The sequence below is a fragment of the Pristiophorus japonicus genome, chromosome 16 (genome assembly GCF_044704955.1).
Source record: "Pristiophorus japonicus isolate sPriJap1 chromosome 16, sPriJap1.hap1, whole genome shotgun sequence".
Classification (NCBI taxonomy): Eukaryota; Metazoa; Chordata; class Chondrichthyes; family Pristiophoridae; genus Pristiophorus; species Pristiophorus japonicus.
In genome coordinates this window covers 121,709,858-121,728,711 of record NC_091992.1, presented here as the reverse complement: position 1 = coordinate 121,728,711, position 18,854 = coordinate 121,709,858, and the positions used below count along the sequence as shown (strand labels likewise).

The window sequence follows — 18,854 nt, the reverse complement described above, 5'->3', positions numbered from 1 at the left end:
ACTCAAGCACAACCTCCACCACTGTGGAGAGCCTCGCAACCATGTTTGCAACGCACGGAATCCCTGACATATTGGTCAGTGACAATGGTCCGTGCTTCACCAGCGCAGAATTCCAAGACTTTATAATTGACCGCGGCATAAATCACATTAAGATGGCACCGTTCAAGCCGGCCTCCAACGGCCAGGCGGAGTGAGCAGTGCAAATCATTAAACAAGACATGCTTAAAATCCACGGTCCCACGCTGCAGGGTCGCCTGTCGCGACTGCTGCTGGCATACAGATCTCGTCCGCACTCATTGACTGGGATCCCCCCCGCGCAATTGTTGATGAAAAGGACTTTAAAAACAAGGCTCTCATTAATCCTCCCAGACATGCACGAAATCGTTGAGGCAAAGCGCTGTAAGCTGACTGAATACCACGACAGAAATTCGAGGGGGAGATGGAATGAGATAGGGGACAAAGTGTTTGTACTAAACTATGGCAGGGGTCCCAAATGACAGGGACAGTAACAGGCAAGGAAGGAAACAGGCTACTGGTAGTACAAATGGACAATGGCAAAACCTGCCGGAGGCATGTAGACCAAGTCAAAAGCAGATTTACCAACAACACTGCGGAACCAGAGGCAGACTACAATGTGGAACTCGCACCACAGAAGGAACAACCTGAGGAAAGGGCAATCCCAACAGACAGCCCAGGCGAGTCAACACCAATCACACCAATCGAAACAGACAGCCGAGGCGAGATACCAGCAACCACACCCAAAGAAAAACAGACACCAAGGCAAACAACTGAACCACAACTCAGACGCTCCACGCGAGAGCGTAGACCACCTGAGAGACTGAACCTATAAAGACAATAAGACCTTGAGGGAGAGTGATGTCATGTATCTTACATTATTATATATAACTGTATCCTAACATGCTATCCATGACTGTAATAAGATATGACCTGTAACCACCAGCATACCTTACCACCAGGGGCGCACTTGCAAGAGACAGGTATATAAGGGCAGGTCTCAGGCAAGTGCAGCATTCCAGAGCTGTGAAATAAAAGGTGCAGGTCCAGAGTAACCTTGACTTCACTACATGCCTCGTGTGAATCTGTACTGAGGGGACAGGACTTTACACAGACAAATGGTTAAGATCATGAATGCATCTTCAAAAGTAATCTCCTACCAACTGCACCACTAGCCTTGCACACTGCTCATTGCCCGAACTCCCCCATCACTCATCTACCAACAATCTCTATCAAACACAAGGGACACCTAACATTTCTAGCTTTACCTCACTCCACTGGAGGAGATGTTGCTAGCCATTCTTGGCATGGGAATGGATGAGCACTTGGTCAGCAGCGGGGCTGAAAAGATACAAAATGCTGGTATCCTCATACATTATGGTCCTTCTCACATGCACTTCTTGCTTTCCTGCCCTCCCATCATCACAATTCTACCCTCGTGCCTTCCTCATTTCACACACCCAAGAAATGCAACCTGCCCAGGGAATGGTTGACCAGGAAGAGGGAGAAAAGAAGGAACACCGTCAGTTGATTTGACACTCCCGGCCACGAGCTCCTCCAGGCCATTTGCAGTGACCCCCACTGAAAGTCAGCAGCCTTCCACTAAAATTTGTGCTGCCTGCTTATTATAATGATTGCAGTGTTGATCTCAGCACTAGACGCGCTGCTGATAGGCTTAGTGGGCTACTATTGGGGGCAGTCTAATGGCCAGTAATGTTTGGCCTAGTCTCTCTCCACTACTTAAAGGGGAGGTGCATTCTTGCAGCAGCACCACATTGTCATTGCAGTCTGAAGCCATGACATACCACCACCACCACCACCACAACAACCACCACCACCACCACCACCACCACCGAGAAAGAGTCAGAAGGTTCCCCGATGCTGCTCAAGGCTTTGGTCATGGCAGTGGCAAGAAGTGGAAGGGTGGCAGGAAGCCACCAAAGCCCACATGCAGAATGCTCTGGCAAGAGATAGCTGCCCAGGTCACGGTCAACACTGTCATGCCGAGGACCTGGATACAGTGCCGAAAGAAGTTTAATATCCTCATATGGCAGGTCAAAGTGAGTGAAGGTTTCAGCAAATGTCATATCCCACCATCTGCACCACAAGCCTCACACAACTGCTCAATGCACCAAACCCAGCAACAATTTCTATCTTTCACCACTCATACCTCATAATCATAACTTCACTTCACCTTCACAACCTTAACATTGCTGCAACACTCACACACATCTCTCACACCTTGTACACTGACAGCTATTCAACTATGGCAGGCAAGTGATGGAGGAGAACAGTGATAGAGGACAAGACATACCGTCACTGCATCTGACACTCGCAGACACCAGTTCAGAAATTGACACTGCGTGGAATGTAGCGGGTAATATAGATGGAGGATCTGCACATGGTAAGGCACCGGACAGGAGTGGGCTGCAACAAGGCCAGGGGGAAAGGGTAGCTTGGGGGCAAGCTCCTCAGAGGGCGTGTTCGCGCACAAATTCTGCTGCACAGGACTCAGATGATGACTTTGATGGAGTGGCCTTCAGAAGAAAGGTGATGGCTGTTATGTATGTATGTAAACCTTACCAATATGTAAGACTTGCCACTAGGGGGCACACCTGTGGGAGAGCTAAGGGTCACCTGTGCACCCTGGGGCAAGCAGGTATAAAAGGTGAATCACCATGCTGCTTCTCCACTCTGGAGTCTGAATAAAGAGAATAAGGTCACAACAGTTTGAGCTTGCAATACAGTCCTGTGGATTTATTCTGAACACAACAATGGCCATGCACGCTGAAATGCCAGGTGCAATGGCAAGCGTCCCAGAGAGCCTCTTTACAATGTCACAGAGCATGGAGGAGTCCGGCTCCAACATTGGACGGGGCTTTGCACAGAGCATAAAGCCCATGGTTTTCAAGCTGGAAATGATGGACAACTCCTGGAGTGACCTTGTGGACCCTGCCATGATGTTGTATGTGATGGGCGATGTCGCAGCTTCCATTGCAGCACAGGTGGAAGAGATCCAACATCTTACTGCTGCAGTGGAAGCACAGACTGTTCACTTGCAGGCCCAGCTTGCTGCCACGCAAGATCAGACTGCTCTCATGCAGCCTCTGCTTGCTGCCACCACCCAAGCTCAGACTGCTGCCATCATGGCTGGGTTTAGCAGTGTCGAAAGGGGCTTGCAGGGTGTCGCAGCAGGCCAGCAATCTTTCCTCCAACAGCTTGCTAGGAATGCTAGGTGTAAGGTCCTGACCCTGCCGTACAGACTTACACTAGGCACATGCTGAAGTCAAGGTCACACTGGACCTGTACCTTTATTTCACAGCTCTTGAGTGCCACACTTTCCTGAGACCTGTCTTTATATACCTGTGTGGAACAGGTATGCAGTGTCTCCTGCAAGTGCACCCCTAATGGTAAAGGATGCTTGTGGTTACAGGTCATATCTAGTTACAGTCATCTATAGCATGGTTATATACAGTTATGTGAGATACATGACACTAGGGAAGTGGCAGTGGGTCTGTGGAGCAGGAATCTATTGTACTCTTTCAGGATGACAGCATTCCTATTCCTACCACTTCCACTCCGCCATTGTCCTTGCTGTCTCCTGTCAGCCAGCCAGCCCAGACTGCTGCTGCCCATGCCGAGGTGGCACAGTCTAGGTCCACAGCTGGTCGAGGTCGTCCTGCAAGGCCAGCTTTAGTCTCCCCTATGGAAACTCAGCAGCCTTCCACCAGCCATGCTTCAGTCACTGGGGAAGCACTGCGTAGGAGCTCCAGACTAGGAAAAGGCACACGAACGACAGGCACTAAGGGATTGCATAAGCATGATTAGTTCATATTATAGCGTTAATTGAATATTTTGTTTGGAATGTTTGTTTTGCGGTGGCTCTCATTTCAGCTTTATGCCTAGGAGGACGCTGTGATGTTATGTTCCATGACAGAGGGATGGTATGATGGGGATGTGGTGAGCAATGGCGATCCAGGATTTCATTCACTGGAATCAGAGTCTGATGAGGCGTCATGGATAGCCCTGTCTAGAATGGGGGATTTGCTGCCTGCCTCCTCCCTTGCTCTTTGTCCTCCTTCCTCTTTCCTCCTCCTGCTCCTTTCCCTCTTCCTTCTCCGGAGGTGGTGCTTCAATCCCTGCTGGCAAGGGCTGCGCCCTCACGATGGCCAAGTTGTGAAGCATGCAGCAGACCACCACGAAATGAGACACCCATCTCCCAAGCAGTGAAGGTAGCGAAACCGTTGCTTCAGAAGCCCGATGATCTGCTTAATGATGATACTGGTGGCATCATGACTCCCATTATATGAATGCTGGACAGGAGTTGTATGGTTGTGGAGGGGCGTCATCAGCCAAATGGATAGCGAATAGCACTTGTCTCTGAACAGCCACCCTCGGGTTTGACATGCTGGCTAGAAGATTGTTGGCACACCAGACTGATACAGAATGAAGGCAAGACTGCTGCCAGGATAGCGGGCATTAGCCATCAGGATGCGCTGGATATGGTCGCACAACAATTGCACATTAAGGGTGTGGTAGCCTTTGCAGTGGATCTCAGGATTGGTATACGACGCCCGCAAAGCCACGTGGGCGCAGTCAATGGCACCCTGCATCATCATTATCATCATCATTGGCAGTCCCTCAGAATCGAGGAAGACTTGCTTCCACTCTTAGAATGAGTCCTGTAGGGGAGGACGAAAACCCCCTCATTTTACCCAGAAGGAAAAGGGCTGTGGGATCAGTCTGGGCTGTGAATTGAAACCGATGGAAGGAAAACTTTGGGACACAAATGAATTTTAAAAGAGCAGACAAGGCCTGCAGGGGATAAAAGGGGGTGCATTCATGGAGACCCCCCCCACCTAGTGTTTGGACTCATAGGAAAGGGAATTTAATTTGGAACTATCTACCAGAAAGTTTGAAATCCATGGAAGAAACTACGAACTTTAATCGAATTTGGGATTTTTAAAAGATGTATGTTGAGTCTGCAAGAAAAGGGGTGGAGTCAATATCAAAAGGGCCAGTTTAGACATTGGAACTAATCAAATTGTCTGGGAACTGTATACCCTCGAAACTTGCCCCTTGAAAACATTAGCATTTAAACAATGCCACATACATATTCCAACACCTTTTTCATCAGGCATAGAAATATCTGGCTCAGGCCAGACTAGCACAATGGCTACAGGAGGCCAATGCAATCAACACCCACTCAAACCTTGAGTAGGTTAACATCAATCTAAAACTGCTGCAATTTTCAAAATCAAAAGGTCCACCAATGAGAAGAATCGACTTCAGCAGGAGAGGCGGACTGGATAATCTGGCTATAAAAAAAGGATTTCTGACGTAGTAAAAGAAGTGATGATTTTCCCTGCCCTCGTCATTCAACAACCACAACCACAAGCCTCTCGACATTGAAGGAAAACCAGTGTCCGAAGACACCGAAGATAGAAGAAACAAACCACCAGACTGCGGAAGGCACAGTAGTGAGTATAACCTCTGGTCCCCAGAACTCCCAACTCAGTTAGGCCAGGAAAGGTGGGAGGTTGGGCATTGTACTGCTAAACTGGTGTAAAGATTTTCGTTGGGTCTGTTTTAGTGGGATTTAGGGGCATTGTTTTGTTGGTGTATTGCTGTTTGTTGAGTTACACCTTGTCAAATAAATTGGAAGCCTAAAGTTCCTCTTGGAATCACCTTGTCTCAGTTCTATTGTATTACATCTCCTGATCGTGAGTCTTATGTCAGAACCGTGTAAGGGAAGCTAGGAGCGCCTCGAAAACGCTCAACTGTGTGTCACAGGCTAGGGAAGAAGGGGTTAGGAGTGTTTGACACTCACAGGTGCCTCACAGGCTAGGCATAAGCTGTGGGGACGCACGAGTCTCAAAACCCCCTTCATAAGCTGTGGACACAGTCTCTCCAGGGGTGCTCTTGCAGCACTCAGGGTACCTCACAGGCCAGGCATAAGCTGTGAGGGCAGAAGCCCAGAGAGAGACACCCAAGGCACAACAACAACCCTGTGAAAACCCCTTACAGTCCTTAGGTGGCTGAACAGTCCAATATGAGAGCCACATCTCTGCCACAGGTGGGACAGACAGTCGTTGAGGGTAAGGGAGGGTGGGACAGGTTTGTCGCACGTTCCTTCCACTGCCTGTGCTTATTTTCTGCATGCACTCGCCGACGAGACTCGAGGTGCTCAGTGCCCTCCCGGATGCTCTTTCTCCACTTAGGGCGGTTTTTGGCCAGGGACTCCCAGGTGTCGGTGGGGATGCCGCACTTTATCAGGGAGTCTTTGAGGGTGTCCTTGTAACGTTTCCTCTATCCACCTTTGAAGGAGTTCCAAGCAGAGTGCTTGCTTTGGGAGTCTCGTGTCTGGCATGCAGACAATGTGGCCTGCCCAGCAGAGCTAATCAAGTGTGGTCAGTGCTTCAATGCTGGGGATGTTGGCCTGGTCGAGGACGCTAATGCTGGTGAATCTGGCCACCCAGGGGATTTGTAGGATCTTGTGGAGGCATTCCCAAGGGGAAGCCCGCTATCCTGGCAAAGCCACATGCACACTCCTCCTGCTTCTCTCTGTTCAGAGAGAAGTCAATGTATTCCCTTCGCCTGGTGCAAAGAGCCTCTGTGGCCTCCCGGATGCAATGGATGGGGATGTTAGCTATGTCTCCTGCTGCAGACTGGAAGGATTCGCTGGTGGAGAAATTGATGAATGATGATCTTGAGGCCTTCTGGGTGAGCCATGGTTGTCCTGCTCTGAGGCTGCATGCCTGGTTGCAGGAGTTGGCAGACTTCTGTGACCACCTCCTTGGTGAAGTGGAGCCTCCTAATACACTGCTCCTCACTTAAGTGAAGATAAGAGAAGTGCTCTCGGAAAACCCGCTTCCTATTGAGAGCCTTCCTGGCCCTCCTCCTCCCTCTGCGCGCATCTTCTCCTCTTCGCTGCCTCCACTCCCTCTCCTGAAGATACTCGAGTGTGAGGAGAACTGCAAGTAGAGCTCCCATGACTGTGAGCAAGTGTTGTGAGCAGAAGCCTTTAAAGAAGAATGAAGGCATTCTCCACTTGCACCAACACTCCGTCACCTTAGGAACTTTAAACAAATTTAGAAAGCTGCAAGAATTGCAGAAGGTTATGCAGAGCAAGTCAAACTGAAAAACCATGTCAGCTGCAAGTTGTTGCTGATGATCCCTGTAAATAGCGATTCTGGAGGCTCCTTCCTGCTTGTGAATGCTTGGTCAGCTAGTCGTGATTGGATGGCAATTGGAGCGGCGAAAATGAAAATGGCGTATCGGGCATCAAGTGAGGGTTGCATACTCACTGACATCATGAGTAGCGGCAGGGAGTGTGGATGCATTGGTTGTAATTTACCAACTTCCCTGGATTCTGGGGAGGTCCCAGCAGATTGGAAAACTGCAAAGGTAATGCCCCTATTCAAAAAAGGAGGCAGATTGTTGTGTATGCAGACTATAGACATACTCTCTGTGTAGTCACTGTGTCATTGCATAGGATGGAGACTTGTTTACCTGATGTACTATCAATAAGGTTCACTCTGTGTATATACATACTGACACCACTAGAGGGTGCAACTGGTGGAGACCGGAGTTTCCTGCCCTGGTGGCAGGGCCCAGTATAAAAGGCTGCACACCATGCTTGTGCCTCACTCTGGAGTTTGGAATAAAGGACCAAGGTCACTACAGTTTGAGTACAACATATTGCCTCGTGGATTCATTCATAAGTACATTACAGACATAATAACTGGCGACAAGAATAAGGACTTTCACGTGATATTATGGCTACCTTTGGCACACTAAAAGACTTCGCAGAGGGTGATGATTGGGATGCCTTCACGGAAAGGCTCGAGCAATATTTGGTGGCAAACGACCTGGCAGGGGAGACGGACACATTGGCGGAGAAGCGCAAGGCTATACTGCTGACCAGTTGTGGGCCCGAAGTCTACCGCCTCATTAGGGACTTGCTGGAACCCACGAAGGCCAAGGATAAGACATACGATGAGCTGACTGAACTCATTCGTGACCAACTTAAACCAAAAGAGAGAATCCTCACGGCCAGGCACAGATTCTACACTCACCACAAACCTGAGGGCCAGGAGATTGCAAAATATGCTGTCGACCTCAGGAGACTTGCAGCACCGTGTGATTTTTGGCACGCATCTCAACGAAGCATTGCGAGACATCTTCGTTGTGGGAATCGGCCACGAGGGCCTCCTTCACAAGCTATTATCTGCCGACACTACAGTCAACCTGCAGAAGGCCACCAGAAGGCATTCATGACCTCGACCTGCAGCACCAAGCAAATCATTCATCCTGTGGACTCATGCCCGGCAAGTACTGTACACAGAATGGTGCCATTCATAGGCAAGACTGTAGAACGTGGCTCTGCCCAGGGCAGAGAGCACAGACCTCAGGGTTTCAGAACACGGAGTCTGCCGAGGGGTGCTAATCAAGTAGCACCATGCTGGAGGAAACCATAGGGATCACCAGTGTCGGTTTACTGAGTATGTATGCAAAGCCTGTAACACGAAGGGCCACTTCAAGTGTATGTGCAAAAGAAATATGACTCACCGTCTAGCAGAGGAGTCGGTAGGTGACTTTGAATTCAGCGGGGAGTATGATGATTTGGCCAGAGAGGCAGCTCAGCTCCAAGAAGTGTATGGAGTGTATATCTGCACCACCGATTGTCCTCCAGTGAAGATGGAAGTTGAGATAAAAGGCGTTCCAGTCTTCATGGAAGTGGACACTGGAGCGAGCCAGTCAGTGATAAACCAGGATGCCTTTGAGAGGCTTTGGAACGAAAAATGGCCCAAGCTGGTTCCAGTACAGGAAAAGTTGCGCACCTACACCAAGGAGCTGATCCCAGTCCTTGGTAGTGCGGGTGTAAGTGTAATCCATAATGGCGTGGTGCACAAGTTACCTCTGTGGATTGTTGCAGGTGATGATCCAACGCTACTCTGAAGAAGGTGGATAGGGAAGTTCCATTGGAAATGGGAAGACCTCTTCACTCCAGCAATCGATGTCCCCTGTGCTCAGAGGCAGAGCAAAACCTCACCTTTGCTTGGGCCAGGCACCAGAGAACAGACCAGCGTAGCACCTGAGGCACAGATCATCCATCACAACTGCGTGGCAATGATCCAACCGGAACAACCTAAAAGTACCTTCCCGGCTCCAGTAGCAGGATTCCTGGGAAGGAAGATCGAATTCACAGGCACTCTTCCAGCTTTTGTGACAGAATCGCAGGAGAGAAGGATCAAAGTAGTCAACCTCAAGGACAGAGGCAAGATGGCAACCCTGCTGCAGCGAGGGGCAGCGTAGCAGGAAAGAAAAGATGGCCACAGCACTATCACGAGGTGCAACACTGAGGGACCAACACGTGGTGTCTAACAAAGGATTTCACTGGGGTAAAGCAAGCAGGGTTCTCTTAAAGGAGACCTGTAAACAACTGAACTTAAAGAGACATTGTATGCATGGCAATCAATGTAATGAACCGATTAAGATTGTGAACAAAATGTTGTTGCGAATTGTCGGTACTATTCCAAATGTAAAGAACAAAATATTGTTGCGAGATGTTGGGAATAGAGTGTCCCTTAGGAGGGTGAAGGCACTGATCCTGATACCCTGCCCCAGGTCTATCCCACGCTGCAGGCACCCGATGGCACTATTCACCACGGACCCGGAAACGAAAACGGCGCCAATACGTGCAGTCGGCCGCTGTTGCCCACCACCTGGTAGGAGACGGCGCAGCCCCCAGACCCAGTCGCTACCTCGGCCAGGTCCGGGAGCTAAAGGTCAGAACCAACGAGTTCCCCAAATGGGACCTGGAACAGCCAGGTTCCCAACACCATTAGAGAGCAGGCACAAGATTCTGCAGCCCTCAAAGGAGGACAGGGAGGTCACACACATCTGGCCTCATGTCCTCGCATACCTGTACTGCTACCTCAGTACTGACCATGACTGAACCATGAATGCAATCTACCCAATCCTGGCGCACGACTGTGAATGTAAGTCACTGAACCAAAGTGTCATGATACAAACTGTACAAAAAAAAAAAAAATTCCTTTCTTTGTACTTGCACTGTGACCGATCCTGTATGTTAATGTAATGGGCTAGCTGCATGATCTCGCTGTGGGGGCGGGGAAATGGATGTATGTAGCCATGGACACACACATGGATCACACCCAGAACCCACTGAAACCTCCACTGCATCATCGAACCATCCAACCTGGTAACCATTACCCAACGCTGTGGCAAAAAGACTTGGGGGTTAACAGCGAGAGAGCCAAGCCAAAGCACAGCCAAGGTGCAAGGGCTATTGGCACTTAAGTCTGGGGAGAGCTAAGCTAGAGCACATAGTGCAAAGGTAATTGGCACAAAGGACTTGGGGGAGAGTGATCTTGTGTATGCAGACTATAGACATACTCTCTGTGTAGTCACTGTGTAGTTGCATAGGATGGAGACTTGTTTACCTGATGTACTATCAATAAGGTTCACTCTGCGTATATACATGCTGGCACCACTAGAGGGTGCAACTGGTGGAGACCGGGGTTTCCTGCCCTGGTGGCAAGGCCCAATATAAAAGGCTGCACACCATGCTTGTGCCTCACTCGAGTTTGGAATAAAGGACCAAGGTCACTACAGTTAAAGTACAACACATTGCCTCGTGGAGTCATTCATAAGTATATTACAGACATAATACAGACAAAAAGCAGGAAACTATAGACCAGTTAGCCTAACATCTGTGGTTGGGAAAATGTTGGAGCCCATTATTAAAGAAGCAGTAACAGGACATTTGGAAAAGCAAAATTTGGTCAGGCAAAGTCAGCATGGATTTATGAAGGGGAAGTCATGTTTGACAAATTTGCTGGAATTCTTTGAGGATGTAATGAACAGGGTGGATAAAGGGGAACCAGTGGATGTGGTGCATTTGGACTTCCAGAAAGCATTTGACAAGGTACCACACAAAAGGTTACTGCACAAGATAAAAGTTCATGGGGTTGGGGGTAATATATTAGCATGGATAGAGGATTGGCTGACAAACAGAAAACCGAGAGCCGAGATAAATGGTTCATTCTCTGGGTTGCAATCAGTAACAAGTGGGGTGCCGCAGGGATCAATGCTGGGACCACAACTATTTACAATCTATATTAACGACTTGGAAGAGGGGACTGAGTGTAACGTAGCCAAATTTGCTGACGATACAAAGATGGGAGGAAGGGCAATGTGTGAGGAGGACATAAAGAGGCTGCAGGAGGACATAGACAGGCTAAGTGAGTGGGCAAGAATTTGGCAGATGGAGTATAATGTTGGAAAGTGTGAGGTCATGTACTTTGGCAGAAAAAAATCAAAGATCAAGTTATTATTAAAATGGAGAAAGATTGCAAAGTGCTGCAGTACAGAGGGACATGGGGGTACTTCTGCATGAAACACAAAAGGATAGTAAGCAGGTACAGCAAGTTATCAGGAAGGCCAATGGAATCTTGGCCTTTATTGCAAAGGGGATAAAGTATAAAAGCAGGGAAGTCTTGTTACAGCTGTACAGGGTATTGGAATACTGCGTGCAGTTTTGATTTCCATATTTACGAAAGGATATACTTGCTGTGGAGGCAGTTCAGAGAAGATTCACTAGGTTGATCCCGGGGATGAGTGGGTTGACTTATGAGGAAAGGTTGAGTAGGTTGGGCCTCTACTCATTGGAATTCAGAAGAATGAGAGGTGATCTTTTAGAAATGTGTAAGATTATGAGGAGACTTAACAAGGTAGATGCAGAGAGGATGTTTCCACTGGTGGGGGAGACTAGAACTAGAGGGCATGATCTTAGAATAAGGGGCCGACCATTTAGAACTGAGATGAAGAGAAATTTCTTCTCTCTGAGGATTGTGAATCTGTGGAATTCGCTGCCTCAGAGCTGTGGAAGCTGGGACATTAAATAAATTTAAGACAGAAATAGACAGTTTCTTAAAAGATAAGGGGCTATGGGGAGTGGGCAGGGAAGTGGAGTTGAGTCCATGATCAGATCAGCCATAATCTCATTGAATGGCGGAGTAGGCTCAAGGGGGCCTTATGGCCTACTCCTGCTCCTAATGTTCTTATGATCTGCATAATCTAAATATATCCAGCGTGCGCGAACACTAACAGTGCTACCAATCTGACGAAAATGGCGAGACCCCCCCACCCCGGAAGTGGGTGAAAGTGAGATGGACGCCATTTTTATCACCAAAACGGACCTTAACGACCAGCGCTAAAACCTCCAATTTCTAGACCTATGCATTAGAACCGCACTGGTTCTGCTGCAATCAGTCAGTAATCTCCTTATGGTCTCCCTATGCCAAGCACTATATTCTGAGCAAGAGGGTAAGTGCACAATCTGGTTCCAGGCCTCTGCTAATGCTACCATTAATTCTGCCATACAAATGTGCAAGAAAGTAGTCCAGTGCCTTTATGCTTGTATCTTTTCCATTCAGTGCCTGTTCCTGATGGGGAAATTTTTAAAAGGTCAGTATCTGAGTTATCAGAGGTAAGAATCATGATCATGCTATTTTGAGACAGAGAGCAGGAGGCCGAATTTAATTTGCCAAAATCACGTTACCTGGACTGCATTAGCTTGAATATGGAGTCAAAGAGGCAGTTTTCCGGTCCTTTGCACTCCGTTTTTCGCCCCAGAGCTACGGCAGCAATGGCAGCGGTGAGGTCTTCTGGGCGGGCGGTCAGCCTCCAGCACCCTGTGGGGGTTTTCGGGGCCGATCTTGCGGTAGCGCGGAGCAGTACCGCCCGAAAAAGCAACGCCCCTGGTTGCGACACCGGCACACTTTTTGACTCCCGCCCGACCCATACGTCCCGCAGCGGCCCCACAGTGAACACCTGGGAAATCGAGCGTCCAACCTATTCCGACTGCAGAGAGGTAAGTAATGTAGTCCTAAGGTAAGAGCGATTGTTTCTTCTTTTAATTTTTTTAGCGGTTTTCTATGTTGTGGTGGCGTGGACTATGTATTGGGAATGTTTTTGTGGGGGTTTCTTTATAGATTTTTTTTCTTTCTCTCCAGGCGTCTCTCAGTGCGCTCCCAGGCAGGCTCTTTAGCTTGGGATTTCCCCATGTTAACGCCTAAGGGAGCTGTACAACGCCTCTCTTAGTGCTGCGCCCCAAACTCGGGGCCCAGCTGCCCAATTTTGATGCCTGAGGCCCAACTTCTTCCCAGGCGCAAACTTTACCGCCCTGCCGCTATTACCGCCCCAAAATCATCAAATCGAAAATCCAGCACAATAACTTTATATTTTCTTTATCCTATTACATAATTATAGAAAATAGGTTCTGAAACTAGAGTTCTAACCTTTTTGCTAAAGCTGACGCTGATGAGGTTCGTAATTTTATTACGAACTATAAGTGGTTGATTTAAGTTAAATTGGCAGTCTTCGTCCACTTTCATAACCCACTCTGCGTACACTTGATCACGGAATTGCTGAAGTAATGATTTCATCTCCACGTATTTATTTAAGATGAGTTTAGCCTCATCCTCTGACGTATAACTGCTCCAAAAGAAATGAAAATGAATGTAAAATGTGAAGTCTTAAAAGTTATCACTCTGACTTTAAACATATAACGAAAGTTTGTATGCATTGATAAAATCCTAAGTGATGCAAAAAATATCTTCTACTAAAGGATCTGGCAGAGACACCGAATGGAGTGAGAAGGCCATTTCAAAGATGCACAAAATTATGCCTGTGGTGAAAAAATCTCTGGTAAAGCTATCCAATTAGTCCCACTCCCCAGCTCTTTCCCCATAGTCCTGTAACTTTTTTCCCTTCAAGTATTTACCCAATTCCATTTTCAAAGTTACTATTGATTCTGCTTCCACCACCTTTCAAGCAATGTATCTAGATCACAGCTTGCTCTATAAAAAATGTCATCTCTGGTTCTTTTGCCAATCACCTTAACTCTGGTTATCGACCTTTCTGCCACAGGAAACAGTTTCTCTTTATTTACACTATCAAAACCATTTGAATGCTATCAAATCTCCTCTTAACCTTCTCTGCTTGAAGGAGAACAAACCCAGCTTCTCCAGTCTATGCACATAACTGAATACCATTCTAGTAAATCTCGTCTGCACACTCAAGGCATTGACATCCTTCCTTAAGTGTGGTGCCCAGAATTGAACACAATATGCAGCTGGGGCCTAACCAGTGTTTTATAAAGGTTTAGCATAACATCCTTGCTTTTGTACTCAATGCCTCTATTAATAAAGCCAAAGATCTCATATGCATTTTTAACAGACTTCTTAACTTGTCCTGCCACCTTTAAAGATTTGTGTAAATATACCGCCTAAAATCCACCAAAACTGCAGACCTTCCTGTTGCCTGAAAAACTATTAACTTCTAATATATTTAGGGGCTGATTTTCAGCAAGGCCCTCCGCCCGCCCAAGTGCTGCCCAAAGTGCCGCCGATGGCCGCCGAGGTACCAGACGGTACTTTGGGCGGGATATTCAGGAAGAAGGTCCCTCGAAGGTCGGCAGGCAGCAAATGGAAGACATACGTCGCCAATCTGGGCGGCAATGGGTGGGAGGTCGCATTCTCGGTGACAGAGGCGCTTGCCGCCCAAGTGCCACCGAGGATGTAGTCACAGTGGGTCAAAGACCTGGAAAAAAAACAGCAGCAAAAAATTAAAGTATCTGAAGACCTTCAGGGGACCCTATACAGGTAAGTCGCTGTTGAAAAAACCTATTAAAATGTTCACATACCTTTTTTTCAGGTTCTTCATACTCCCCTGTCGGGGACAGACCAACCTCCAGCCAGCAGTCCACCCCCGTTCTGCTACCGACTCCCGCCCACAGGAATCTGGGAGCTCGGCGGGCGGGAGGTCAGTTGCGCCACTTGGCCGTCCGCTGACATCAGCAGGCGGCTCCTGGCGGCTCTCCCACCCGCTCCAGGCCACCCTGAAAGTGGCACTGGATGGATCTTCAGGAGGAATGTCGGCGGCAGTGGGCAATGAGGTGCTGAAAATCGGCCCCTAAGAGTCGGAGTGAAAAATTGGACGCCACAATAGTAGCATTCAGTTTTGTTAGAATAATCTATATTTATGCTCTGTTTAAATAGAAAATATTGGTAATTAAATGTGTACATTTTTGTTTTTAAACTTAGAAACTATGCAATAAAATTAAATAGTTACAATGCTGATGCAAAATTGTTTGGTATTATTCATAGTCAACAAAATAGGTTTTCCCCTTCCTGTGCTCTGCTATTGAAAATATTCAGAATGTTTTTTTTATTTTTCTCAGTTTTTAGATATTTCCCAAATTTCTTATGTTGCTGTACAATGATTACATAGACTCTTTTTAAGAGCTTCAAGATCTTCTCTGGTAAATAAGTGATAGATGCATGTTACTTCGGAACTTAAGACAACATGAAGTGAGAGAGTGCTTTTTATACATCAAATCCTCTCCTTCCAAAAGCCATGTACAATCTACTACATTGTGAACTCTCTCATTTAATTTACTAAGGGAAAAATGCTTCAGAAATACTTCCTTTTCAAGAATTATGTCTACAGCAGGTGCACCTACACCAAACAAGGCAACAAGGCACAGCACAAAGGAGGAGGAGATGCATGCAGAACATTACCAACTTAGACCTCTAAACTCTCCTGGAGAAAACTGAAGTCAGGAGGCACAGACTCCTGGATATGTATGCCAACAAGATAGCAGGAATATCACTCGTGCAACCTGGGTGCTGAGACTGAGTGCCAACTCCCTTGCCCCCAGGACTGCAGAATAATGCTGAAATAAATTCAATGACATCACTTGGGCATACATGGTAATATACTGGACACCCTTCCTTTTTCACTTTGGGCATCAGCACAGTCTTTTCCCTCTTTAAAACAAAAAGCAACACTTGCACAAATTAATCAACAATTCAAAAGGAACTTCTTTACCCAGAGAGTGGTGAGAATGTGGAACTTGCTACCACAGGGAGTGGTTGAAGTGAATAGTATAGATGCATTTAAGGCTAGCTAAGTATATGAGGGAAAAGGGAATAGAAGGTTATGCTGATAGTTAGATGAAGTAAGACAGGAAAAGGAATGGACGAGTTGGGCCGAATGGACTGTTTCGGTACTGCATATCCTATGTATTTTTTAAAAATTAATTCCAGGATGTGGGTGTCGCTGGCAAGGCCATCAGTTATTGCCTATCCCTAATTGTCCTTGAGAAGGTGGTGGTGAGCCGCCGCCTTGAACCGCTGCAGTCCTTGTGGTGAAGGTACGCTCACAATGCTGTTGGGGAGTTCCAGGATTTTGACTCAGCGACGATGAAGCAACAGCTGCCCTTGTCCTTTTAGGTGGTAGGTCGCAGGTTTGGGAGGTACTGCCGGAGAAGCCGTGGCAAGTTGCTGCAATGTGACTTGTAGATGATATGCAATGCAGCCACAGTACGCTAGTGGTGGAGGGAGTGAATGTTGAAGGTGGTAGATGGGTTGTCCAACAAGCAGGCTGCTTTGCCCTGGATGGTGTCGAGCTTCTTGACTGTTGTTGGAGCTGCACTCATCCAGGCATGTGGAGAATATTCCATCACACTCCTGACTTGTGCCTTGTAGATGGTGAAAAGGATTTGGGGAGTCAGGAGGTGAGACACTAGCCGCAGAATACCCAGCCTCTGACCCGCTCTTGTTGCCACAGTATTTATGTGGCTAGTCCAGTTAAGTTTCTGGTCAATGGTGACCCCTAGAATGTTGATGGAGGGGGATCTGGCAATGGTAATGCCATTGAATATCAAGGGGAGGTGGTTAGACTCTTGCTTGTTGGAGATGGTCATTGCCTGGTGCTTTTGTGGCACGAATGTTACTTGCCACTTATCAACCCAAGCCTGAATGCTGTCCAGGTCTTGCTGCATGCGGGCATGGACTGCTTAATTTTCTGAGGAGTTGTGAAAAGAACTGAACTTTGTGCAATCATCAACAAACATCTGCACTTCTAACCTTATGATGGAGGAAAGGTTATTGATGAAACAGCTGAAGATGGTTGGGCCTAGGATACTGCCCTGAGGAACTCCTGCAGCGATGTCCTGGGGCTGGGATGACTGACCTCAAACAACCACAACCATCTTCCTTTGTGCTAGGTATGACTCCAGCCAGTGGAGAGTTTTCCGCCCGATTCCCATTGAAAGTCAGAAGAATGAGAGGTGATCTTATCGAAACGTATAAGATTATGAGGGGGCTTGACAAAGTGGATGCAGAGAGGATGTTTCCACTGATTGGGGAGACTAGAACTTGAGGGCATGATCTTAGAATAAGGGGCTGCTCATTTAAAACAGAGATGAGGAGAAATTTCTTCTCTGAGGATTGTAAATCTGTGGAATTCGCTGCCTCAGACAGCTGTGGAAGCAGGGACATTGAATAAATTTAAGACAGAAATAGATAGTTTCTTAAAACGATAAGGGGATAAGGGATTATGGGGAGCAGGCGGGGAAGTGGAGCTGAGTCCATGATCAGATCAGCCGTGATCTTATTGAATGGCGGAACAGGCCATATGGCCTACTCCTGTTCCTATTTCTTATGTTCTTATGTTATGTTCTTATGACTTCAGTTTTACTTGATGCCACACTCGGTCAAATGCTGCTTTGATGTCAAGGGCAGTCACTCTCATTTCACCTCTGGAATTCAGCTCTTTTGTCCATGTTTTGACCAAGGCTGTAATGAGGTCTGGAGCTGAGTGGTCCTGGTGGAACCCAAACTGAGCATTGGTGAGTAAGTGCCGCTTGATAAAACTGTCAATGACACCTTCCATCACTTTGCTGATGATTGAGAGTAGACTGATTCGGTGGTAATTGGCCGGATTGGATTTGTGCTGTTTTTTGTGGACAGGACATACCTGGGCAGTTTTCCACATTGTTGGGTAGATGCCAGTGTTATAGCTGTACTGGAACAGCTTGACTAGAGGCGCAGCTAGTTCTGGAGCACAAGTCTTCAGCACAACAACCAGGATATTGTTGGGGCCCTTGGCCTTTGCTGCATCCTGTGCGCTCAGCCGTTCCTTGATATCACATGGAGTGAATCCAATAGGCTGAAGACTGGCTACTGTGATGGTGGCAACCTCAGGAGGAGGCCAATATGTATCATCCACTCTGCTCCTCTGGCTGAAGATGGTTACAAATGCTTCAGCCTTGTCTTTTGCACTTGGGTATGGGCTCCGACATAATTGAAGATCCTATGTAATGCACTCTGGCTGAGGCAGCCTCTAACTCAGCACCTTGTATTATGGTACCCCCAGCTCACCTAGTAACAATTGCTTACATGCACAACCCTAACTCTCCTCTTTAACAGGCTCATATTCTCAGATCTCTTCCCAGGTCACTTAGCACACATTTCCCAATTGCTAACCTTCCCCTCTTTGGCAGCGATTTCGCCAACCGTGGCAAGTCCTGTGAGGCCCGCATTGGTGGTGTGTGGAGAAGGCACTCCCGGCTCCAGCATGCCCACTCACAACAATCTTTCCTAGATTGGGCTTGTTAAGCCCGCCCTGCGAGGTTCTCGGCCAATTAATAGGAAGCAGGTTTGATGACATAATTTGATGATGCATCATCAGCCGGTTTCCTTAAAGGGACCATGGCCAACTTTTTTTTGCAGCATTAAGATGCTGCAAACACTGACAAGTACTGCACAAAGGTGCACGGCTGCACCCAGGTTCTCCATGACTTCCTCCAGATGCTTATGGAGAGAGTCACAGCACACAGGGAGATGGTCTTCCCTTCCAATGGGAGAAAAAGACTTCCCCAGGAGACCAATGCGGCCTGGTTGCACATTGCACAGGAGGGCACATGTAGGAATGTCGTCAGAAGGAACTGGCTGCAGTGACAC

General features: G+C 47.6%; 1 protein-coding gene across 1 annotated transcript in view; it reads right to left on the bottom strand.

Moving 5' to 3' along the window:
- Nucleotides 1-18,854, bottom strand: part of LOC139226779 (dynein axonemal heavy chain 17-like) — a 1,002,254-nt gene that overhangs the window by 691,228 nt on the left and 292,172 nt on the right. The window contains exon 13 of the mRNA XM_070857781.1: nucleotides 13,344-13,539. Within this exon, the coding sequence (XP_070713882.1) occupies nucleotides 13,344-13,539 (196 nt within the window). The remainder of the gene's footprint in view (nucleotides 1-13,343; nucleotides 13,540-18,854) is intronic.